This window comes from Haematobia irritans, chromosome 1 (genome assembly GCF_050003625.1).
Source record: "Haematobia irritans isolate KBUSLIRL chromosome 1, ASM5000362v1, whole genome shotgun sequence".
In the NCBI taxonomy this organism is placed as follows: Eukaryota; Metazoa; Arthropoda; class Insecta; order Diptera; family Muscidae; genus Haematobia; species Haematobia irritans.
This window is the reverse complement of record NC_134397.1, coordinates 167,052,472-167,079,178: the sequence shown is the minus strand read 5'-3', so window position 1 is coordinate 167,079,178 and position 26,707 is coordinate 167,052,472. Positions and strand designations below refer to the sequence as shown.

Here is a 26,707-nt window from a genome sequence, read left to right as displayed (position 1 = left end):
GCCTGTTGTTATTTTCTATGCCAAAAGCGAATATCTATTCACAAGATAGCATCCACTATAGTTGTAGTAGTGGAATGAATTTAATGCAATTCCGTAAACTAGAAGGTAATAGGTATTTTTGGATGGATCAGAGGCGTAGACAAAAAAATAGATAAGAGATAGGCAATTTTAGAACTTGAAGACTATTATCCTTTTAAAATAGCAACTTTGAAATATAATGACAAAATGATTTCCCTATGTTGTATGAAAGACTTCATTCTTTGCACATTATTTTCGGCCAATCAATAATTAATTTTTTAAATCTTTCGTATATTTCTATTAGTAAGTCACCGATATAAAAAGTAGGTGAGAAATGCTCACGGTATGCGGCCGAAATGTTTGTCTTCCCAAGGCTTCAATACTGTCTTTAGGACATTTTCGCGGCTTAATTGGGAATGGCTTTGCAGCGGAGAACACCAAATTCGGTTACTGGCCATAGGGTGCCTAATATGTAAAGCACAAGTAAAGTCCCTTATTTCTTAAAAAACAAAAAAAAAAACATTTCAAGATATTTCCGAAATAACATCAAATTTTAGAAACAATTTAGACTTGTTCGCATTGGCTACGTTTGATACGAATTATGGCGACAAAGCCGTCAAACGTTGCAAGGAAGTGACTCTGCCGTATATTGGCCCATTCCCAGCGAAGTGCCGCCTTGAAATGGTTGAAATTTTTGTATTGTTTAGTGTCAACCTCACTCTTCCAAATGCCACAGGCGCTCTAAAACTCTAACGGATTAACATCTGGAGATTTTGGGTGACCATTGTGCTCTAGAAATGAAGCAATGTTCTTAATTTTTAAGTCATTATTGATTGACGCTTGATAAATGCGATGGTGCTGAGTCCTGTTGGAATGTCCATGGTTTGCGGCCGAAATGTTTGTTTACTAAGGGCTTCAGTACTGTCTTAAGGACATTTTCCTGAAAATATTCGGCATATGTTTTAACCCCACAGTAAGTATGAGCGGGAAGCGAGTATCAGGGGTCACAACATTACTATAAGCGGTGCTTGAGATTTTATGGTCAATCGAAGGTGCAAATTTTCTACTGACTTCTTTGGCTTCTCGTCGGAGAAAACAAATTCGGTAGCTTAGATTAGGCATATTGGCAGTCGATTATATTAGTCTCGCTTAGACTAGTCAGCCCATTGTGATAACACAAGCAGTAAACTTTTCTCTTATGAAATAAGTGTAGACCGATTCTATGTTTAGCTCAATGTCAAGATTCCTCCTTTTCCTGAAAAACTTTTTGGTGTTTGGTCGAAATTGGGATTGATGCCATGTTCCTTTGTATGCAAGGTGGACATATTAGCCATTACCAAATTGGGTAACTTGCCACTTTCATATTGTTCTTTTTTTCTCTTTCATCCGGAGAAGGGATATGATCACCTCCTAGAGATGCTATGTTTGGACGGTGAACATGTAACATTTTTGTTGCAAGCATGCTATTTTTTCGGCCATTATGTGTGTGGTTTCGAAAATTTATGTTTGTCGTGAATTTTTTTAAATATTTTTTAAAAATTTGTCTTCCAAACATATAATTTTTACACATATGAAAAACATTTTTTTGTCCATGTGGAGGACTCTAACAATAGCCATTTGTAGTTTTCCTTTCAAATATATAAAGCATGTAAACAATAAAATGAACTGTCACTGGAATAAATCGGCCAGGCGAGCGGTTTAGAATCGATAGCAACATGAACTTAGTTGAACTTCATAACACCAATATAACAAACTTATACATGGTTGCTGCAATCAGATACATAATTTTCGAGAAAATAACATAGTTGCGACAAATATGTTACATATCCCCCGTCTAAGGGAGCCACCGTGGTGCAATGGTTAGCAGGCCCGCCTTGCATACACAAGGTCGTGGTTTCGATTCCTGCTTCGACCGAACACCAAATAGTTTTTCAGTGGTGGATTATCCCACCTCAGTAATGCTGGTGACATTTCTGAGGGTTTCAAAGCTTCTTTAAGTGGTTTCACTGCAATGTGGAACGCCGTTCGGACTCGGCTATAAAAAGGAGGTCCCTTGTCATTGAGCTTAACATGGAATCGGACAGCACTTAGTGATAAGAGATAAGTTCACCAATGTGGTAGCACAATGGACTGAGTAGTCTAAGTGAGCCTTATACATCGGGCTGCCATCTAACCTAACCTAACCTTCCCCGTCTAAAAATAACATTTTACTCTTGAAACAGGTTTGAGATTATCATATTCCACCGTATTGCAGTGGTTAGCATGCCCGCCTTGTATACACAACGTCGTGGGTTCGATTCCTGCTTCGACCGAACACCAAAAAGTTTTTCAACGGTGTATTATCCCACCGCAGTAATGCTGGTGACATTTCTGCGTGTTTCAAAGCTTCTCTAAGTGTTTTCACTGCAATGTGGAACGCCGTTCGAATGTGGAACATGGATTCGATTCCTGCTTCGACCAAACACCAAAAATTTTTTCAGCGGTGTATTATCCCACCTCAGTAATGCTGGTAGCATTTCTGAGTGTTTCGAAGCTGCTCGAAGTGTTTTCACTGCAATGTGGAACGCCGTTCGGACTCGGCTATAAAAAGGTCCCTTGTCATTGAGCTTAACATGGAATCGGGCAGCACTCAGTGATAAGAGTGGTGGCATCACAATGGACAGAATAGTCTAAGTGAGCCTCATACATCGGGCTGCCATCTAACCTAACCTAACCATCATATTCCTTCTCTGGGTGTGTGTTTCAATAGCAAAGTTGCCCCTAAATAATCAATGTTCTTTCTATCGGCTATATCTGTACTTAGCATACGTCTCTGCTATAACCTCATATACCTATGCAATTGTTTGTTGCAATGCCAATGAAAGCCTCTATACGATTGTTCTTTTCCATCCCATAAAAATTTAAAAGCATGTTAGTAATGCTCTAACTGTAGAATATATTGCCATAGTCTTCCTATACATTTCACTTGGATACATTTGCTGCATTTAGTTTTTTTTTTTGGAAAAAGGACAATTCCTTTTAAGGTTAAGGTGTACATAAATGGTTGTACATATGTGTTTAGGGTTCATTAAAAAAAAAAAAGTTTTTTTCTAGCGAAATTGTTTAAGAATAAATTATATGTATGTACATATATACAATAATCATTTCCCGTCTTTATCATTACAGGTGCTTCCAATGGTCTAACTGTACCCCTATCACCATTTCTAGCTGGACTAACATTATTTTGCGCTTTGCTATTTGCCATTTCCTGTATAATATTGGCTGCAATATATAGGCGGTTTTCCAATCGGTAAGTAATGCCACCATTGACCGGAATACATTAAAATTAAAACTAAGACTGATAGAAATGAAGTATGGATTGTAATGAAACTCAAAACGAAGACTTTCAACTATTATAAAAATTTGAAAATGTAGACTTTTCGATATTTGTTCATCTTTTCGAGTTTTCGATGTTTTCAAAATTTGCAAAATTTTACTCAGAGGAATGGAAAGCACAGAAAATATAAATGGAAAATATCATATTCTCTTGTCTTTTGTTTTCGCCACATTTTGAGTAATGAAGGCAACCACAATATTAAATTTCCTTTATTATTATAAATACATGGTAATATCCTATTTTCGAAAACTTATACATTTACCATGTTAGCTAGTTGAACTTTTAACTAAAAGTTTCAGTTATACATATTGGGGTGTAATGAAATGGATATCCAAAAATACATTTTCTAATAATTCTAAGAGGATGGTCCGAGAAGAAACTATTTTGGCCAAGCGGAAATTTGTCCTTCCATACGCTCCTAAATTTTTAGCATGTCTGTTATAATTAACTATCCAATTTTTGTTACATTTTTGAGGTATTTTTATTTAGCATATTTATTTGCAACAGCCAAAAAATCCGAGATAAGCATATAGTGACTTCTGCAGTAATTTTCAAGGCCATAAATTGAGTCGATTTACCGATGACTGTCAGCTCTTTGTAATTAAAGTATATTTTTTTATGGAAGTATATTTTTTGATAAATTGATAATTTAATTTTTTAATTGAATCAAATATTTTTTTAATTCCTGTGATTGAAGATAGATTAATTTAGTGATTGAAGATAAAAATATTTTTGTGTGTGTGTGTGTCGAAAAACATCTACCTCTCATTTTACTTTTACGCACATGAATAAAAGAAGTCATTCGGTGCCAAGTCAGGACCATACAGCGAATGGCCCACCAAATCGATTTTTTAAGTGGTCAAGAATGCAGTTGTTTGAGCCCATATGTGAGAGCTCGTATTGTCATGGTGAATAGTGATCCATCTTCGGCGGTTAGGTTTTCTGACTTTTCTGTAGCACTCGGAATTGACTGTTCTGCGTTATTATAGTGATACGATTGCGACATGTCCAGTTTTCCGGAAAAAATAGATGATCACTTGCTTCGTACACGAGCATCTTTTGTTGGATTTGGCTGAACTTGAAACACCCATAAAGTCGACTGCTGCTACTTTCGGATTCATACGTGTAAATCCACGATTCATCACCTGTCACGATGTCATATACGTGTTTCGATAATTTTTTGGAGCATTTCTTTTGACTAATCGACACGAGCATTTTTTAGCGATTGACAAATTATGTGGGATCAAACGCGAAAAATTTTTTGACGATCAAATATTCATGTCATATTCAAGATATGCAGGTCTCACTAATGCCTTAGGTTGTCTGAATTTCAAGATAGGTCACATGACGATCTTGGAATATTAACAAATGATTTTGGATGACCTTCACGAAATTCGTCAACGACCTGCGAACTCGGCTGAATTCACCATAACATCGTTGAAGATTGGAGCTTCAAAAAATACTCGCACTAATATGTTCACCGATTTAATACGGTTTTTTGGGCGAGATGAATCTTGTAAATTTCCAGCAAAAAAACGTCGCCAAAAAAGTAGTAAAAATTTTCTTTTTTGATCATGCAAAATTGGCTTATCATACGACGTCCATCATTTCAACAGCCGTTGCACTGAATCTGCATCACTTTTTAAGGTGTGATCCAGATTCAGTGTTTTGGATGTGAATTGAAAATTTTTGTGATGTTTTTCCAAATAAATAATTTTTAACGATTTTTAATGCATTTTATGCTTTTAATGCTTGTCTAAAAAGTTTGACCTCAAATATTTTCAAAAATTCGAATTTTTTTTAGAATGGATTTAGATTTTTTTTTTTGACAAATTAAATAATTTGTACCATGATAGTTCTTCTTGCTCTGTTTTTAACCTATTTGAAACAAAATGAATTAAAATTACCCATTAAAAATATGAAACAAGCGAGTTATAAAAAAATAAATAAAATAACTTCATGCGTAGTTCAAATAAAGAACATCTTTAAGAGGACATTTTTAGAAGTGCTTTTAAAGTTGTGCCTTTAGAAAAACTACACATTTTTTTGTTTGCTGGGTCACTGTAAAAAACGCAAGTAGCGCTCGTATATCAAAACATTCTGAGTTCGTATAACCTCAAAAATGTCAAGCTTTACGATAGTGCTGTCACTTGGCCAATCCCCAAAATATAAAAGGCAACTCTCGTATTGTTGTTGGTTAGGTTAGGTTCAGTGGCAGCCCGATATATCAAGCTCACTTAGACTATTCAGTCCATTTGATACCACAGTGGTGAACTTCTCTCTTATCACTGAGTGCTGCCCGATTCCATGTTAAGCTTAAGACAAGGTACCTCCTTTTTATAGCCGAGTCCGACCGGCGTTACACATTGCAGTGAAACCACTTAGAGAAGCTTTGAAATACTCAGAAATGTCACCAGCATTACTGAGATGGATTAATCCACCGCTGAAGAACTTTTTGACGTTCGGTCAAAGCAGGAATCGAACCTTGTGTATGCAAGGCGTCCATGCTAACCATTGCACTAAGGTGGCTCCCATTGTTGTTGGTAAAAATCACTTCAGGTTGAGATATAGCCGGATATATCTCTTCACTTCGATTTATGTGAAATGTTGCATATACAAAATATTTGTTGTTCCATTTGCAAAAAGAACCAAATTTGGACCAATTCGCTACGGACTTAACTAAGCTCCCATAGACGCCTAAGGACATACTTTCATACGAACGTAGTGTCTACAGTTTCATGCGAATTTAAGCGGTATTTGCTACAGGGAGTACATTTCACATTCTATTTTTTTCGAATTTGATTGACATTGGCACAAGTTTAGATATATTTCCACAAAAATACTTACCGATTTTAGATTGGACCAAGAAAGTTGGTCTATAGGGTGGTGTAGGATACTATATAGACGGCTCCACCTTTCTTGTTTCTTTTTTATAGGAAGGGGGTTTATTAACTTTGTCATTCAGTTTGTAACACATCGAAATATTGCTCTAAGACCCCATAAAGTATATATATTCTGGGTCGTGGTGAAATTCTGATTCGATCTAAGCATGTCCGTCCGTCCGTCTGTTGAAATCACGCTAACTTCCGAACGAAACAAGCTATTGACTTGAAACTTGGTACAAGTAGTTTTTATTGATGTAGGTCGGATGGTATTGCAAATGGGCCATATCGGTCCACTTTTACGTATAGCCCCCATATAAACCGACGCTAACATTTGGCTTGCGGAACCTCTTGGAGGAGCAAAATTTATCCGATCCGGTTGAAATTTGGCACATGGTGTTAGTATATGGTTTCTCACAACCATGCAAAAATTGGTCCAAATCGGTACATAATTATATATAGCCCCCATATAAACCGATCCCCAGATTTGGCTTGCGGAGCCTCTAAGAGAAGCAAATTTCATACTATCCGGCTGAAATTTGGTACATGGTGTAAGAATATGGTCTATAACAACTAAGCCAAAATTGGTCCACATCGGTCCATAATTATATATAGCCCCCATATAAACCGATTCCCAGATTTGGCTTGCGGAGTCTCTAAGAGAAGCAAATTTCATCCGATACGTCTGAAATTTGGTACGTGCTGTTAGTATATGGTCTCTAACAACCATGCAAAAATTGGTTCTCATCGGTCCATAATTACATATAGCTCCATATAAACCGATCCCAAAATTTGGCTTGCGGAGCCTCTAAGAGAAGGAAATTTCATTCGATCCGGCTGAAATTTGGTACATGGTGTAAGTATATGGTCTCTAACAACTATGTAAAAATTTGTCTACATCGGTCCATAATTATATATAGCCCCCATATAAACCGGTCCCCCGATTTGAATTGCGGAGCCTCTAAGAGAAGCAAATTGCATCCAATCCGGTTGAAATTTGGTTCGTGGTGGTAGTATATGGTCTCTAACAACCATGCAAAAATTGGTCCATACTGGTCTTAATTATATAACCCCCATTTAAATCCCCAGATTTGACCTCCGGAGCTATTGGAGGAGCAAAATTCATCCGACCCGGTTGAAATTTGGTACGTGGTGAAATTTGGTACATTGCGCTAGTATATGGCCGCTAACAACCATTCCAAAATTGGTCCATATCGGTCTATAGTTATATATAGCCGATCCCCAAAAATTATCTACAAAATTTTATTTCTATAGAAAATTTTGTCAACATTTTATTACTATAGAACATTTTATCAAAATTTTATTACTATAGAAAATGTTGTCAAAATTTTATGAATACAGAAAATTGTGTCAAAATTTTATTACTATAGAATATTTTATCAAAATTTTATTACTATAGAAAATTTTGTTTCTTTAGAAAATTTTGTCAAAATGTTATTTCTATAAAAAATTTTGTCAACATTTTATTACTATACAAAATTTTGTCAAGATTTTATTTCTATAGAAAATTTTGTCAAACTGAAGTATTTACGTATTAAATCGGTCTTTTTTGTTTAATATATACCCCGTATGGACTAACTTACAATTGAGAACACGGTGTTAAGAAGTTTTAAGATACCTTGCCATCGGCAAGTGTTAGGTTACTTAACCTAGGTTAGGTTAGGATAGGTGGCAGCCCGATGTATCAGGCTCACTTAGACTATTCAGTCCATTGTAATACTACATTGGTGGCAAGTGTTACCTCAACCCAAGTAATTCGATTGTGGATGACAGTCTTTAGTACAAGTTTCTATGCAATCCATGGTGGAGGGTACATAAGATTCGGCCTGGCCGAACTTACGGCCGTGTATACGAGTACTTTTTTTTAATTCTTCGCTATTGTCAACATCTACATATTACCCCAATATATAATATGTAGTCTCAGTAATGTCACAAGTATTAGTTTCCTAATAGAGAATATAGCATTCAACAGCCCCCCAGTTCAGCACTGTCTATGTTTCAATGAAGCACAAAAACTTCAATAGTCTAAGAACAGTTTGGACCCATGTCGAAGAAAACGAAAAAAAAAAAAAACAAAGAAAAAGAAAAAGAAAAAAGTCGCACACAATGAACATTTTGTTAGGGTAATTTTATTTAATTAAATGTAATCGAATACTCAACAGCAACACCAAATTTCACCCCATGCTCTATAGTCTGTTTCCGTTTAGCATGGGAGAAAGGCTGACTAGGCGGGAGGATGATGGGTGCTCCGTGTTGACCGGAAAGTGAAAGGAAGCCTTTAATTTTTATGGACGGTGTTTTTTGTAGATGTTTGGCTTTTATGTCCGAAAGGCATAGCCAACACCAGACCAATACCCGACCAACACCATTCACAGTACAATTTTTGGGTGTTATATGAAAAATAGAAATAAATGGCCATTTTTTCCTCTTTCCTCCTCGATTTTTTGTTTGTGCAGACTATAAGCGTAAGCAAATATAGTGTATGCTCTATGTTCGAGTCCATGTTTAGTTGATGGTCACTATACGGAGCAACACCATAAAGGATCAATAGGTCTTATTGAGGACTAATGCTTTAAGGTGGGTGGCTTTGCTGGCATATCCTGTCAACGACAAACATTTAGAGAGTTTATTTGTGAGTTTCCTTTCCCTATTTCCACCCCCCCCTCCTCCCTTTCTCTACCCTCTAACAATGAAGTAGAACTAGAAAAAAACTGTTGGAAACATTAGATGGATCGTTGGCCCCCCCAACATCCATTCGAGAACACCCACTCTTCAGTTTTTGGGTTAATTTATTTAATATTACACATTCTGATGAGTAGGCGTCATGTTTGCCATTAAAAGTTGAGACAGATGCTGAGCTATTGGACGATTTATATGAAGGATACCAATAAGATATGTGCTAAATATTACATCTTTGATTATCTCTTTGTGGCTTTTTCTGTTCTTAATATAATTTTCCTGGCAAAATGTACAAATATTTATTAGATTCGGTTTCTTTTTGGGAAAATAAACTTCACAAATAGATAGTCTGTCATAAATTGATATTTTCTCTTTGCTTTCGATATTATTACATTGTCAATACGGTAGGAAAGAGCAAACGCACAAGGCACTTCCAGCTTTTTTTCCATAGAAAATATAGAGTTTCAGAAACGTGTATTTGCCATTGGCTTAAATTTATTTATGAAATTAGCATTCGGAAATTACTATAAATGCTTTAATAGCCAAATTTTAACCAATTATACCCTTGTGTTTGAAATTGGTAGCCCGGGTGAGGTACCCAAAATTACAGGAAAGTGAATTTTATATTGACGCAATATCAGAAAAAATGCAGCCAGAAAAAGCTTTGTATTTATAAAAACATTTCTCATTAAAATTGAGCCAAGGAAACAAATTCGACTTGAAACTTGGCACAAGTAGTTGTTATTGATGTAGGTCGGATGGTATTGCAAATGGGCCATATTGGACCACTTTTACGTATATCCCCCATATAAACCGACCCCCAGATTTGGCTTGCGGACCCTCTTAGAGAAGCAAATTTTATCCGATCCGGTTGAAATTTGGTACTTGGTGTTAGTATATGGTCTCTAACAATCATGCAAAAATTGGTCCATATCGGTACATTATTATATATATAAACCGATCCCCAGATTTGACCTCTGGAGCCTCTTGAAGGAGCAAAATTCATCCGATCCGGTTGAAACTTGGTACGTTATGTTAGTATATGGTATCGAACAATCATGCAGGAATTGTTTCATATCAGTCCATAATTATATATAGCCCCCATATAAACCGATCCCCAGATCTGATATCCGGAGCCTCTTGGAGGAGCAAAATTCATCCGATCCCGTTGGAATTTGATACGTGGGATACTTATATAGTCTCTAACAACCATGCCGAAATTGGTCTATATCGGTTTATAATTATATATAGCCCCCAAATAGACCGATCCCCGAGATTTTACCTCCGGATCCTTTTGTAGGAGCAAAATTCATCTGATCCAGTTGAAATTTGGTACATGGGGTACGTATATAGTCTCTAATAACCATGCAAAAATTGGTCCATATTGGTCGATAATTATATATAGCCCCCATATAAACCGATCCCCAGATTTGACCTCCGGAGCCTCTTGGAGGAGCAAAATTCATCCGATCCGGTTGAAATTTGTTATGTGGTGTTAGTATATGGTTTCTAACAGCCATGCAAAATTGGTCCATATCGGTACACTCATAGAAAAAAGTCTGCTAAAAACAGCAGTCGATGTCTGCTGTTAAATTTTTGTACTTCAGGGCGTAGTGAACAACAATTTATAAAATTTTTAGGTTATACAATTTTCCCCAAAGCCTATTTAAGAACCAAAAGTAGTTTTTGGTATATTTTTGCACTGTAATATACTTACAAGCTCCTAAATAAGATCAGCAAACATTTTGTTTGCTGTTATGCCTCAATTCGATAAATATTCAGATTTTTGGTCAAATACTATAGATATTCATAAAATATTATGTTAATTATGTTAGGATAGCTCCTAAATTGACATTTTTATTTGTTTTAGCCAAAATAAAACATGTTTTAGTGTAATCGAGCTTCAAAAATAGCAGGAAATGTGTGCTATTTCAGCAAACAATGACTGCTGTCCCTTTTTCAGCAGACTTTCTGCTGTTTTAGCAGACTTTTCTGCTGTCCCTACTAACAAATTTCTTTGGGTGTACATTATTATATATAGCCCCCATATAAACCGATCCCCAGATTTGATCTCTGGAACCTCTTGGAGGAGCAAAATTGAAACTTGGTACGTGGTGTTACTACATGGTCTCTAACAACTATGCAAAAATTAAACCGATCCCCAGATTTGGGATAACCGTAGACCGATATGGACCATGCCTAACTAGGTCCATATCGATCTATGGTTATATATATTGCCCTCAAATAAACCGATCCCCAATCATACAAAAATTGAGCATTATCGGCTTATAATTGTATATAGCCCCCATATAAACCGATATCAAGATCTGACCTCTGGAGTCTCTTGGAGGAGCAAAATTCATCCGATCCGGTTGAAACTTGGTACGTGGTGTCACCACTTGGTACGTGGTGTTACCAAATTTCATCCGATTCAGTTGAAATTTGGTACATTGTGCTAGTATATGGCCGTTAACAACCTTGCCATCGATAAGTATTACCACAACCCAAGTTATTCGATTGTGGATGGGGGTCTGGAGGGTACATAAGATTCGGCCTGGCCGAACTTACGGTCGTATATACTTGTTCCCTATTGCATTTTTGCATGAGGTTAAGGCTTCCGTGGCTTTTCATCCTCCGGTCCAATATAACCCCAAGATGTTTTGAACATCACCAAAGGTAATTTCAAGAAGATTTACAAATAGAAAAAGTCATGATCACAATCATAAACGGACGGTAACAAAATGAAACGGAAACGTTAACGGATAATCAAAACGGAATGTTCACTGTTTCGTCCACGGGCATTCACGATTTCATGAGCGGCTTTGGCTTTTCTTTTGCCATGAAAAAATCCTTCAGTTTGGTTAAACTTTCTTATGGCATCTCCGTCGGTGGTGCAATGTGCTAAGGTGACTGTTATCGCGTATGGAGCCGATAATCCAGGTTCGAGTCACGATAGCGGATTTTTTTTATAAATTCGTAACCCTTACGATTTCAGATCATGAACGCTGGTTGTTGTTTTGACAACGCATGGTGTTATTTTATCGTTGTCAGATTGAGACGATCTGATCTCCGTTTGACACCACATGTGTGTTGATTCACTTTCATGAACAGATCGTTTTGAAACGTACATGCCATTGATGATTTTTTCTATGGGTGTTGGCTTAACCATGGGAATTTTGCGTTCTTGCCGTACATGAATAGTTCAGTCTTTGTAGGATTTACTCCTAGGCAATTCTCCTTCGCCCATTTCTCAGTCAACCGGAGGGCCACCTGAACAATATTTCTAATTGTGGATGGGGATTTCCTTTGACTGCCAGAGCCACATCTTCTTCTGGAGGGCTATCTGAATAATATTTTTAATTGTGGATGGGGATTTTCCCTTGACTGCCAGAGCCACATCTTCTGTGTGTGCTATTACTTTTATCCTTTCTTTCTTCTTCTATTTGACTTCATGTTTCTAGTTTGATTAAAAAGTTAATTGTATCAATTAATTTTTTAATTTAAAAAGTTTTCAGATTAAATTAACTCTTTATTTGGATACATTTTGGTGATATTTTTCCGTGTAGAATCTCCTAACTCTAAGTAAAAAGTTAATCAACTTTTGATCAAGTAATAAACCTTCCCAGCAAAAAAATAATTGTAAATTTGAAATCAGTAAAATTATAGTGTCCTCACAACATTTCCAGTACAGAATACATCGCTTCATCTTACACATATACGACGAACAACATACATAAAATATGTAAATAATTATAGTGCTGACATTGGCGCAGCTGAGTTGCACTAGGGTAAGTGGGTGCTTCGTCTCTCGCTTACAAAGTTACACTCCTGTAAAGAAGAATTATTTGTGTATTTTATCACGACTTCTTACGAACTATGTGGCAAGTTACGATTTCATGCTCTCCACATCCATATTTTGTATTTGTGAAAGCGTTGATATTCATACATAGAAGAAGCGCATTTAAGTGGGACATTTCTTTATAAATTCATCGATGAATTCCTTGCAAGGGTAAGTGCTGCTTGACTTTTCTTCCTTTACAAAGCTGCTGAAAATTCAGCAAGTTTTTTGCTGGGTTTCTATCAGAAGAATCTATCTTCTCAGCGACGCAAAAATAGCATTCGACAATACTTCGGTTTCAGTGTGGGGAACGGTTTATATGGCTGCTGGTCCGTTTGCAATATTATCCGACCTACATGATTAGTAGCTACTGTTGCCAAATTTTAAGCCGATAGCTTGTTTTGTTCGGAAATTAGCGTGGTTTCAACAGATGGACGGACGAACATCATCACATCGAATTAGAATTTTAGCGCGATCCAGAATATATATTTCGATGCGTTTGAAATGGAATGACATTGTTAGAATACCCCCACTCCAAATTATAGTGAGACAAAAGCGTCATTTGAATTCTAAAAAAAATATTTTCAAACTAAAAAGGTTTCATCATTTAAAAAAGTTTCCATTTGAAGTGAAAATGCTATGTAAACAATTTCCTTGACACTAAGAAAATATGTATATTTCACAAACATTTATACCACATACATCCTCATAAAAGCATCACTTAATGACCCAATTTTTCATCTTTGTTTTTTGGTCATATTTGCAGGCAAAACGATAATAATTTGAAACCCACAAAACATACGCAGCTTTCAATACCCTCCGATTGCCAACTGGATCCATTACAACCAAATCATCATCATAATCATTATGAACAGAACAATCATCAGGCCCATCACAGTCTGTTACAGTCAAATGGTGATGGAAAACTTCAGGCTGTTATTAGCGCGGGTGTTGGTAATGGCGGAGGTGGTGGTGGTGGTCCCTCATCACCATCGGGTCTTAGTTTGGGTGGCAGTGGTATTATGGGCGGCATTATGGATTCATCGACATTAAGGTCAACTAACCAAAATCATCATCATCATCATCGCCAATCGCCGCAAATGATGGGCGATCCGCCTGAAGGTGATGACACCGATCCAGATGTCATACCAAATCAATATGGTAAGTTTGAAAGAGCCAGTCATTAGGCATATATTTGAAGAATTAAACAGAAGGTCAAAACATTTTTGCGGCGACTTTGCACAATTTGCAATGGGGTAATTGGAAAAGTCCTCATAGCATTGTGGAAAAAGTGCTTCAATGTGAATAAACTTAAATTGGTTTGAATGCTAGTTAAGAATTTGTGTTGAGAGAGGGAGAGCGAATGAAATGAATTAAGTATGAAATCAATGAAAACGTTCAATAATTCAGCTTTATGTTCCATAATTTCTTTGAATTATTAATCGTAAAACAAAAATATTGACCCACTTAACTTGAATAACGAAAATCCAATAATATTCTTTGATAAAGTTGCCTGGGGAATTATTATAACAAAATGAGTAATGAGAGGAAAGTCATTACTTAAATTTTTTTATATATTTATAATTTATCGTGGGAAATTAGCTGGAGATAACAGTTTTATTAATTTTTAAGAGTTTTTTCTTTTAAGTTTTTAGAGAAATCTTTGTCCAATTTCCACCCTATCCAAAACTGGCACACTGTACTTCAGTATCTACCAAATTTGTTTAGTCCATTTGCATTTATGCTATTTTTCAATGTCCTTGTTACTTGTATTTTTGGCTCTTGGCATTCATAACCTTCTATAGTTGCTCTAATTATAATAATAATAAAGATACAAATTTAATTGGAAAATTTATTGATTTAATATTTAAAACTAAAAATAAATCATTTTTTCTCTAAATATTAGCTCAGCTGTAAATTGATCTAATTTTAATGCCATTCAGAATATTCAAACAAATGCTTATAGCATTTTGCTTTGCAATTTATTATAACAAAAACAAAATTCAATTATATGCATTTAATTATAAAAATTGTGCATTCGTGCTAAGTGTTCAGGCATCTGTTTTGTCACCATCGATGACAGCAATTATTGCAACAGAAGCAAAAAAGAAATGTTTGGCAAATTATTTCAAAGCTAATATTTAAGTATATGGTGCATATATCAATATTTTGCATAATTATTTTATTGATTTACACATTTATGAACTAGCAATGTGTGCATATTTTGTAACATTCGTTATGGACTTATTTTTTGCAGTTCGATATAAAGTTATTATTCAAATGCAAGGGTGTCACACTAAATTAAATAAAACAAACAAAAAACACTAAAGTAACATTTTATCAAATTTACACAATTTCTCATTTGAGAAATTTGTGAAACCAAATATTTTGAAAATGTTTGAAATTACATGGCAGTATTTTTTCTTATAAGTGCTTGAAATTTAATTTAAAATTTGTTCAAATATACTAAAGACAAATCGAAAATACACCCAGAACAAAGTTTACTTGGATTCAAGAGCTTCCCTTATAGCCCATTCACATTAGGCTTGAAATCTACTAAAAGTGTATTTGAAACCCCTTTTTTATAAGGCAAATGACAGTTGAGTTCTGGGTAAAGTGAATTTTGGAAGTATAATGTCAATGAGATATTAAGAAATTTTGTATTTATTCCAAGCTAAAGGCAACTGGGTGCGGAAGACAAAGCTATTTTGACCTTTGCAATGGTCAGACTAAAATACTATGGAGTGACCAAGACAAGAAAAAGTCTGGAGAACAACTCAAGTAGAGTATGACGAAAGTCAGGAGGGCGTGGGAATAATGGCCATAATTCACACATCGGTGAAAAGGTAATAAGAACTCAACCGCCGCCGACTTTCATGGCATAAGCCATCTTACCGGCCGATGGTCGCATCCCGCTCATATTCATCAACAGTGAGGTCGAAATAAATGCTGAAAATTATCGGGAAAATGTCCTAAACACAGTATTAAAGGCCTGGGAAGCAAACATTATGGTCGCAAAGTATGGACCATGTAATAGGACTCAGCACCATCACCACGCGTAAACCAATGGCTTAAATAGAGGTTCCTCGCTTCATCTTCATCTACCACACAATAGCCACGAAAATCACGTGACCTCAATCCGTCTGACTTTTGCATCTGGGGCAGAGTAAGGTTGGTTCTAAAATATACCAAAGTGTCGTTCATCTCAAAACGGCGTTTCCCCTGTAATATGCCAAAATACCGCATAACCACTTTTGTGCAGTGCAGTGTTGGCTTTGTCGTTCGTTTGAAAGCCATAATTCTGGCGAAAGCTAGCCAATTCCAACAAATGTAAACAGATTCTATTACTTACGACAACTTTTGTTTTTGAACAATAAAGTAAAAACAAGTATATACGGCCCTAAGTTCGGCCAGGCCGAATCTTATGTACCCTCCACCATGGATTGCGTAGAAACTTCTACGAAAGACTGTCATCCACAATCGAATTACTTGGGTTGTGGTAATACTTACAGATGGTAAGGTGTTTTAAAACTTCTTAACATCGTCTTCTAAATTATAAGTTAGTCCATACGTGGTATATATTAGAAAAACAGGGTATATATAGGTAAATCTACAAATAATTACAAATCGATATGGACTCTTGCACGGTACTTAGAGAGGCAGAATTGAAATGGGGGTCGCCTATATGGGCGCCATATACAATTATGAACTTGATATGGACCAATTTATGTGTCGATTTATCTGAGGGCTATATATAACTATAGACCGATATGGACCTAGTTAGGCATGGTTGTAAACGGCCATATACTAGCACAAATTTCAACTGACTCGGATGAAATTTGCTTCTCCATGAGGTTCCCAAACCAAATCTCGGGATCGGTTTATATTGGGGGCTATATATGTTTATGGACCGACATGGACCACTTTTCGCATGGTTGTTAGAGACCATATACTAACACCACCTACTACATTTCAAACGAATCGGATAAATTTTGCTCTTCCAAGAGGCTCCGGACGTGAAATCTGGGGATCGGTTTATATGGGGTTACATATAATTATGGACCGATATGGACCAATTCCTGCATGGTTATTAGAGATCATATATTTGCACCACGTACCAAATTTCAACGGAATCGGATGAGTTTTGCGAGGCTCCGAATGTAAAATCTGGGGATCGGTTTCTATGGGGGCTATATATTATGGACCGATGTGGACCAATTTTTGCATGGTTGTTAGAGACCATATACTAACACCATGTACCAAATTTCAGCTGGATCGGATGAAGTTTGCTTCTCTTAGAGGTTCCGCAATCTGAGGGTCGATTTATATGGAGGCTATACGTAAAAGTGGTCCGATAGGCCCATTTGCAATACCATCCGACCCACAGCAATAAAAACTACGTGTGCCAAGTTTCAAGTCGATAGCTTGTTTCGTTCGGAAGTTAGCGTGATTTCAATAGACGGACAAGCTTAGATCGACTCAGAAATTCATCACGACCCAGAATATATATACTGTATGGGGTCTTAGAGCAATATTTCGATGTGTTACAAACGGAATGACAAAGTTAATATACCCCCATCCTATGGTGGAGGGTATAAAAATAAAAATATAAAAAAAATATAAAATATAACAAAATATTAAAAATATAACAAAATATTAAAAATATAACAAACCTACGGGAAATGGATCAACCCCAGGACCGGTACGGGGTTAGTCCCTGGTGTGTATGGACCAGTCACAGTTCTGGTCCAAGCGTATGGAATGGACCGGTCACTTTAGCATGGGTTTGACATTGGTTGGGAAAATTTACACTTTTGGACGCGACTTGGACTCAGGACACGTCCTCGAACAACTTAGAAGGACTACCCCATAGACAACTGACTCATGAAACAGTCTGGTACAAACTTTTAGAACCCTGTTTCCATCCATATCGCACCAGAAAGGAATATGTTGAACAATAAATAATTCTGATAGTTGTATTGAAGTAAAAGTGTAGATTCAAAAAGATTTCAATATCAAGTGAATATAAAAAATCAATAAATTATATGACAATTAAAAATGTTGATAAACTGGAGCACTAGTACCAGTCCTGTAATGGGTCCATTAGTGGCAATTTGCACTCATTTCCCGTAGGGAATATATAGCGCTTTACTTTGTTACATTACCTATCGTCCACCCTATATGTCGTACGATATTTATCCCTACATTCTTCATTCCGAGCCAAAGACGTCTCTTCTTTAAAATAAAGAAATTTTGAAAAAGCAAACTTTGTATTTAGAATCTATAAAATCCAAATTGGGATACATATCTCATTTCAAACATTTCTATCTGGAATTTATTAACCAAGCTAGTAAGGAACAAATTTTATAAGGCGATTATCCTGAGTTTTTTAGATCATCATACGTTTTTGTTATCCCCTCAACATAGATAGTATTCGGAATAAGGTATATATACTCTGGGTCGTGGTTAAATTCTTAGTTGACCAAGCTATGACCATCTGTCCGTCTGTTGAAATCAAGCTAACTTCTGTACAAGCAGTTGTTTTATATGTAGGTTAGGTATAGCACCCTTATAGACGAACCCCCGGATTTGACTTACGGAGCCTATTGAAAAAGCATCATTCATCCAATCCGGTTGAAATTTCGTACGTGATGAAAGTAAATGCCCACTAACAACCATGCAAAAATTGGTCCATATCGGTCCTCAATTATATATAGCCCCCATATAAATCGATCCACAGATTTTACCAACAGAGCCTCATGGAGGACAAAATTTCACCTATATGGATTAACTTTAGAAAACAATTGTAAAAATTATAAATATACCTTATCAAATGTTACTACAACCAATGTAACTCATTGTGGATGACAGTCTTTAGTAGAACATTGTACACAATCCATAGTGAAGGGTACATAAAATTCGACCTGGTCGAACATTCGACCGTATTTCTTTCATTGTACATTACTCCCAAAAGATTTCATAAAACGTATTAGTATTTGTCTATACGTACATTAATACTAAAGTAGCTTGGAACGCTAAAAAAAATTCTTTCCATCATTTTTTTTTTCAATTTTTTCTCCCATCAGATCAATATTTATTAGATACATATTGAAGTTTAACCTCTTTTTAATATTTTTCAATTAACGCCGTACTCCTTTTCCACAATTATAAAGTTTCATTGTTTGTATGTATGTAAGGCACTTTAATGTGTTTGCCAACTACCCATAACAAGTTGTTAATTAATATTGCTGTTGTTTCATGTGATTCTTTTTCTTTCTTTGTCGTTACAGAAAAACGTCCACTAAAGTCTATGATGGCTTCACCAATATTCCGTAGTCCGTCTGCGCGTCTATTGCAACGTGATTATTGCACACCAGATGGTGGCACCGATGGCAGCGGTGGTGGCAGTGCCACATTGGGCAGTGGGAGCGTTATTGGCATAACGAATGGATCGGCGCTAAGTAGCGTAGATGGCGTTTCCAGTTTGGGTTCATTAAAAAGTAATAATGGCAGCCTTGGCATTGGCAATGAGGTGCTGCATTACACATTTAGGCCAAGCAAACAAATTGTAAGTAAACCTTCGTAAATGCCAGTGTAATCAAATATTAATGAACTATGACGACAAACAGTAAAATTGACAAATTGTGCAGAGGCTTCGCTTCCTTGCATCTATCCCAAGTAGTAGAAGAGAAAGTTAGCCTTAAAAAAGACAACAACAAAAAAAAAAAAATAAAAAAAACAGCAAGCAAACAAACAAGAAAGGACAAAATGAAAATATTTATGGGTGCCCATGGAGGGAAGTTATATATGAATTTTAGCTTGATATGATTTTATGACTTATGAATAGGGAGCAGCCCCATATATACTCCATACCATAAGGAAGTCCAGAAATATTGGTATAAGTCCTTAATAATTATATACAGTTGGGAGGGAAACCTAGTGTATATTTTCACTTTTTTCCTTCTTTATTAAATAGAAAATGTCGAGTTAGTCCCACAAAGGTTGGACCGTTGATGACTGGAAATAAGTTATATGGTCAGAAGAAACAAAAATAAGCCTCTTTCCATCCGATGCAAAAGAACCTTACTGGTAATGACCTCAAAATATTACTGGTAATGACCTGGTAACGACAAAGTCTCCAAAAACACCACGTTAAGCAAACCGTTAAACATGGAGAGGGAAGTTTCACGAACCGAAAGACTTAATTTTACGAAACATTCTTCATTAACTATTCTTCGTGAATTCTTCATTAAAACAACTAAATATTCATTCATTTTCGTAAATTTAACGAAGAACATTTTACGAAATTACGAAACGTCTACCACATACCAAATTTCAACCGAATAAGATAAATTTTGCTCCTCCAAGAGGCTCTGCAAGCCAAATCTGGAGGTCGGTTTATATGGGGGCTATACGTAAAAGTGGTCCGATATGGCCCATTTGCAATACCATCCGACCTACATCAATAACAACTACTTGTGTCACGTTTCATGACGATAGCTTATTTCGTTCAGAAGTTAGCGTGATTTCAACATACGGACGGACGTGACTTAATCAGAATTTCACCACGACCCAGAATATATACTTTATAGGGTCTTAGAGCAATATTTCGATGTGTTACAAACGGAATGACAATGTTAATGTACCCCTCATCCTATGGTGGAGACAGAGAATGAAGCCGACCCATTTTTGTCGGCGGCGGCGGACACTAAATTTTTGCCTCCGGCGGCAGCGGCTTGACTGCTAAGCCGATATAAATTTGTTCACTCGGCGGCGGACAATTATCCATTATAAAATCAATTTGAAGTTAATCGAATGGTAATGAGATTAGTTGTACAACCTATTTTACGAACAAATTTACTTTTCGTTCAAATTTTCTGAGCTAAATTTTTGCTAAATTATTATAGCAGATTAAATATGATTGGTTGTGTTGAAAATTTTGGAAAAAATACGACAATTTAATAAAATTTTTTCTGATTTAAATCGATATTTTTGATTACTTGGCGGCTAAATTTGAGTCGAGATGAGTCGACATATTCGGCGGCGGCGTCGACTGGCCGGCTGCGACTGAAATCGGCGGCGCGACTCGGCGGCTTCATTTTCTGGTGGAGGGTATAATAAAAAACTTAGTGAAAGTATGTCAAGATGAATTATAACCGTAATTAGAAATAAAGTCACTGGGCTGAATATTATGACATTTGATTTTAATGTATATTAGGCATAAAGTGCAAAACTGGATGCAGCCTGGGTGTATAATTTATCTGTATGTACAGTTTAGTTTCTCAGTAAATTAAATAAATTTTGTAGCAATTGGACCCTAAAGACGATTTTTATTAAGCACATAAAGCATACTCACAAGTGGTAAAAATACACTCGGTTTCGCTCCCCACTGTATATTTGTTGAACATACCTTTTTCTAGAAAAATAAAAGATTACCTTTAAATAAATAGATCAAATCCATCTAAAAACTATTCGTGATTTTGTTGTCTCAGATTCAGCCTGTTATTCAAATACGATTAGTTTAAAAAATACTTCATAAAATATTCATATGAATTTAAATAAATTACAAATACATACATATGCTGCATATAAAACATTCATTGCTTTAATATTTAGTTTTTTTCTTTTTTTAAGTCTGTATGTATTTGAAGGTCTATTAATATACAACTAACTAAACCCCATAATTTACACTAACACACCAGTGTCCTACAAATCGTAGTGAAATAAAACTCATGGCCATATTTCATGTGACGCATAATAGCCATGGGGAATTGAAAATACACTTTCGTTATGAGTTTTGAGTCCTAGCTCTTTAGCTGAAAACGAAAGGCAAAATAACCAGGACAATACCTACAGTAAAACAAAACACCAATATGCTTAGACTCACACTCATCTACACCTATATTTATGTGTGTACTATATACACAATAACATTTCCCTATTGTGTTGAGAGTGAAAGGAAAATAGAAAAAATAAAAAAAAAAATAAAACAATGTTGTTTTTGATTAAAATGCCCTCAATCCATATAGAATTCCAATGATACATTTTTGAAAAAAAAAATTATATGAGCCATTTGATTTAAAATCGAATAGAAATTTATAAAAACATATTTGTGTAGAAAATAACAATGGTGAATGCATTGTTTGGAATTTAAGCTAAGAGTACCCTCAAAACCCACATTTAACATATTTGGGTCCAAAGACATTGACCTTAGGTTAGGTTAGGTTATGTGGCAGCCCGATGTATCAGGCTCACTTAGATTATTCAGTCCATTGTGATAACACAGCGGTGAACTTTTCCCTTATCACCGAGTGCTGCCCTATTCCATGTTAAGCTCAATGACAAGGGATCTCCTTTTTATAGCCGAGTTCGAACGGCGTTCCACATTCCAGTGAAACCACTTAGAGAAGCTTTGAAACCCTCAGAAATGTCACCAGCATTACTGATGTGGGATAATCCACCGCTGAAAAACTTTTTGGTGTTCGGTCGTAGCAGGAATCGAACCCACGACCTTGTGTTTGCAAGGCGGACATGCTAACCATTGCACCACGGTGGCTCCCGTGACCTTAGCTTAACGATTTTGGTATGAATTCCGAGTCAAGGATGCTGGTTCTAAAACATTAGTTAGCTATCTATTAGAGGCGTACACGAGAGTAATATTTGACTCACGCACACTCACTCACTCATGCACGATATTTTTTGGTAGAACTCACGCTCACGCATACTCACGAAAAGCAAATTTGTACTCACGCACGAAAATCTTTTAAATGTCATGGCTCACGAAAAATATCGTGACTTACGGGAAACATCGTGACTCACGAATAATTTTATGAGTAATTTAAATATAGAACTTAACTCAAAACATGAATATGATTAAAATCGAGAGCGTTGTAAAACTCTTAATACTTACGATGTCACTAAAATTATAATTGAATTCAACTCGTAAGCATTTTATGTTATAAGGGGTATTATTTTCGTGGGCGTGTTTTTCATAAATTCCTTACTCACGCACACTCACGAAGATATTGTTTCCTTGACCCACGATCACGCACGACATTTGGTTGGTTAATCACGCTCACGCACACTCACGCCATTGCCATCAGCGTGTCTCACAACGCACGCGAGAGTCGCGAAAATTTCCGTGAGTCGCGACAATTTCATGTCATGTGTACACCTCTACTGTATATCTTTAAATCTAGGCTCTGCAAATTTTAAATTTTAAATCAGGATCCCAGCAAAAAAGAGCTTTCAAAAAGGTAGTTTGGATCCCCAATTTGTTATACGGAAGTAGTGCAAACTTAGATCATCTCCAATGAATTTTACATGGGCTTGTCATTGGACGGAAGTACTCAATTTTTTGGATCCTTTGCATTACTTTGGAAGTTGTGTCTTGGAAGTGAAGACATTTAAAAAACTTAACAACAAAATTTTTTTCTAATTTCAATTGAAAACCTTTTTCGCTTCACCCGGGGTTTGTTTGCACCATAACAGAACGCCTTAGCACACTCAGCCACAAACGCCATTGAATACGATTCATCAAAACGTATATTCAAATATTTGTAATACAAACTTAATATGACATAACGGCATGATTCTAGCTACTTCCTGAGATGTTCTTTATTATTATGAATGGAGAAATAAAGAACGATGGCTCAAATCTCACTAACGGCAATTTTTTTTATAAAATATTTTTCTAAACAATTTTATTTATACATTGCTTTTATTTTGTCCTTTTTGGCAAAAATTTAAAATAAATTTAGTTTTTCCATTAAAAATCAACAAAAAATTCAAAATTATCGAAATTTGCAAAACCTTCTCAAAAGAACTTCCTTGGAAGTGAAAAAGTCAAACGGCACAGGTTCAAATCCCAGCGGCGATGATTTTTTTATTTTTTATCTTTGTTTTTACTTTTTTATTGATTTTCTATTTTTTTTTTTGTGAAATTTAATTGTGGAAAACTTAAATTTTCACTTAAAACGGCCTAAATACGTACTTTCTAAGACTTGTCCAAAGGTACTGCGTCGGAAGTTGAAAAACAGGATAGGGGATCCCGGGATGCGCTTTAAAAGAAATGTTTATGGACTTGTGCAAAATGACAGCATCGGAAGTGGAAAAAAATTGATGGGGGATTCCGAGATGCGCTTTAAAAGAAATTTTTATGGAACAAGTTAAATTTTTTTATGCTGGGGACACAGATGTCATTTATAGAATTTTCATTCCCATTTTGCCATACATTAACATAGCTCTTTATGCACATACAAATTTCAATTTAAAAATCCAATTTAAAATAAATACTTCAAAGCAAAAAATTCTTTCTTGATTTCAACTCTTTTTAGAAGATTGTAGAAGGTTTTTACTTAAAACATCCCAGCAAAAAAAGAGCTTCCAAAAAAGTAGTTTGGATCCCCAATCTGTGATCCGGAAGTAGTGCAAACTTGGATCATCTCCAATGAATTTTACATGGGCTTGTCATAGGACGGAAGTACTCCCTTTTTGGATCCTTTTCATTGCTTTAGAAGTTGTGCCCTGGAAGTTAATTTGCATGAAGAAATTTAAAAAGCGAAAAAAAAATTTTAACCAATTTCACTTTTTTTTTCATCAATATGTTTTATTACACAATTATTTTCCTACTATCTGATTTTTACAATTTGAAAAACTTTTTCGCTCCGACCAGGGGTTGAACCTGGGTTTCTTGGCACCATAACAGAACGCCTTAGCACACTCAGCCACAAACGCCACTGAACATAAAGCGTCGAAAGGTCAATTCAAATGTTTGTGATATGATCGTAATACGACACCAAGGAATAACATTCTAATTGCTTCTCGAGATGTTCTTTATTAGTATGAACGAAAAAATAAGAAACGCAGGTTCAAATCTCACCAGCGGCAATTTTTTTATCAAATATTTTTCTAAAAAATTAATTTTTTTATGTCATGCATCGTTTTTATTTTTTATTTCCGGCATATATTTTCATATGAATATATTTTTTCCATTAAAAATCAACAAAAAATTAAAAATTCTCGTAATTTGCAAAACATTCTCAAAATAACTTCATTGGAAGCGAAAAAGTCAAACGGCACAGGTTCAAATCCCAGCGGGGATGAAATTAATTTTTTTTTTTATTATTTTTTTAGCTTTTTTTATTAATTTCTATTTTTTTTTTAGTTTTTTATTAGTTTTCTATTTTTTTGTAAAATGTAATTATACAAAATTTGCACTTAAAATAGCCTGATTGCGTTCTTTCTAATACTTGTCCACAAGGACTGCATCGGAAGTAGAAAAAAATCATTGGGGGATCCCAAGATGCGCTTTAGAAGAAATGTTTGTGCACTTGTCCAAAAGGACTGCATCGGAAGTTGAAAAAACTCGATGGGGGATTCTGGGATGGGCTTTAAAAGAAATGTTTGTGGAACAACTTCCAATTTTTTTTTGCTGGGATGGTATAATTTATATCATGTTCCAATTTCGAAATTTGGGTTATGTATGAAAAACTTTGTTGGAATCGGGCAGCAATCAGTGATAAGAAAGAAGCTCACCGGTATCAAATACACAAAACTTTTTCAATGAGTGATATAGGGTGGTGTAGGCTAAATCTTAGTCGAAACCTCGAAGCTTGATTCTTTCCTTTTTAGGGTTATTTTAGGTATTTTTCCCACTCAACTGCTAACACTCGTTCACTCTTCTTGAATATCTCAATATAATATTGGTTTTTCTATGGACATTCTTCTTTTTTTCGCTTACCTATAAAATAATCCATAAAAAAGGCTCTTTACTCTATGCTTCGCCTCCTATGTCATTGTTTGGTCAAAGCCATTATGAACTCAACTTGGCTCAATAACACTCAACACCATTATCCTATTCATAATCTGTATACCGATACTTCAGTACTACAACAAAAAGTCTTTTGCCTATTTGCTTTCTTAACATCATCTTACTCTATGCATTCATTCATTCGTTCTTTCTCTGTGTTTTTTTCTCTCTTCTATTTCAGAGTTATGCCACTTTAAATAAAAAAGGCATCACTACATGCAGTCCTCCACTGGGTGTGGGTTTACCCTTTAGTAGTACAACTACAACATCATCATCATTATCATCCTATCATCCCACCACACAGCCAATGGAAGTAAGTCTGCTTAGTCCCAATAACCCATCGGTAACATCATCCATCAGTGAATATAGATTTCGACCGGAAGTGGTAACAACATCAAATCGCATCCAGGAAAGTTGTATATAAAAGACTTATCGATGCATATATAAACCAATGTATATGTAAATCTATGTATAATATGTAATTGTATGTGTGTAAAGAAGAAGGTGCCTGCCAACCTTCCTGCCTGACTGCCGTCTAACCAATAAATACGAAAACTAAAAACAAATATTTTTAAAAAATAAAAACAAACTTACAACCAACTGAAGGAAATTTTAAGATTACTACCAAAAAATGCCATAAAATTGTTTAACACTATTATATTATATTTTTGATGTTTATTGTACAGCTGTAAATCGAATGTAAAAATTTTTATGTATTATAATATTTGTGTATTTTTTTGTATAAATGAAAATTTAAAAATCATTTGTTGCTACTACTAAAATACTATTAAGCCATATGTGTTTTCAAAAAAAGCGAAAAAAAAAACTAAAATTAAATACGTATATCTATAGAAAATCATTAAGAAAAGGATACAAATATTAGCCCCAAAATTGATGAAGCTTCACATTGAAGATGTGTGCAAATGAAAATATATTAATATATAATAGAGGGAATGAGTTTTTAACCTGGGTCAGGGAACCCAAAACAATATCAATTAGATTTAAATTAACAAATTCCAAAAGACTTTTATTAGACAACTTAAGGAAAAAAACAAAAGTGAAGAATAAGAATTTTTAATTTT

General features: G+C 35.5%; 1 protein-coding gene across 1 annotated transcript in view; it reads left to right on the top strand.

Moving 5' to 3' along the window:
- side-IV (sidestep IV transmembrane protein) overlaps positions 1-26,191 on the top strand; it is a 440,483-nt gene extending 414,292 nt beyond the window's left edge. The window contains exons 15-18 of the mRNA XM_075292078.1: positions 3,184-3,307; positions 13,581-13,975; positions 19,105-19,382; positions 25,807-26,191. Of these exons, the coding sequence (XP_075148193.1) occupies positions 3,184-3,307; positions 13,581-13,975; positions 19,105-19,382; positions 25,807-26,049 (1,040 nt within the window). The 3' untranslated portion in view covers positions 26,050-26,191. The remainder of the gene's footprint in view (positions 1-3,183; positions 3,308-13,580; positions 13,976-19,104; positions 19,383-25,806) is intronic.
- The last annotated feature ends 516 nt before the right edge of the window (positions 26,192-26,707 follow it).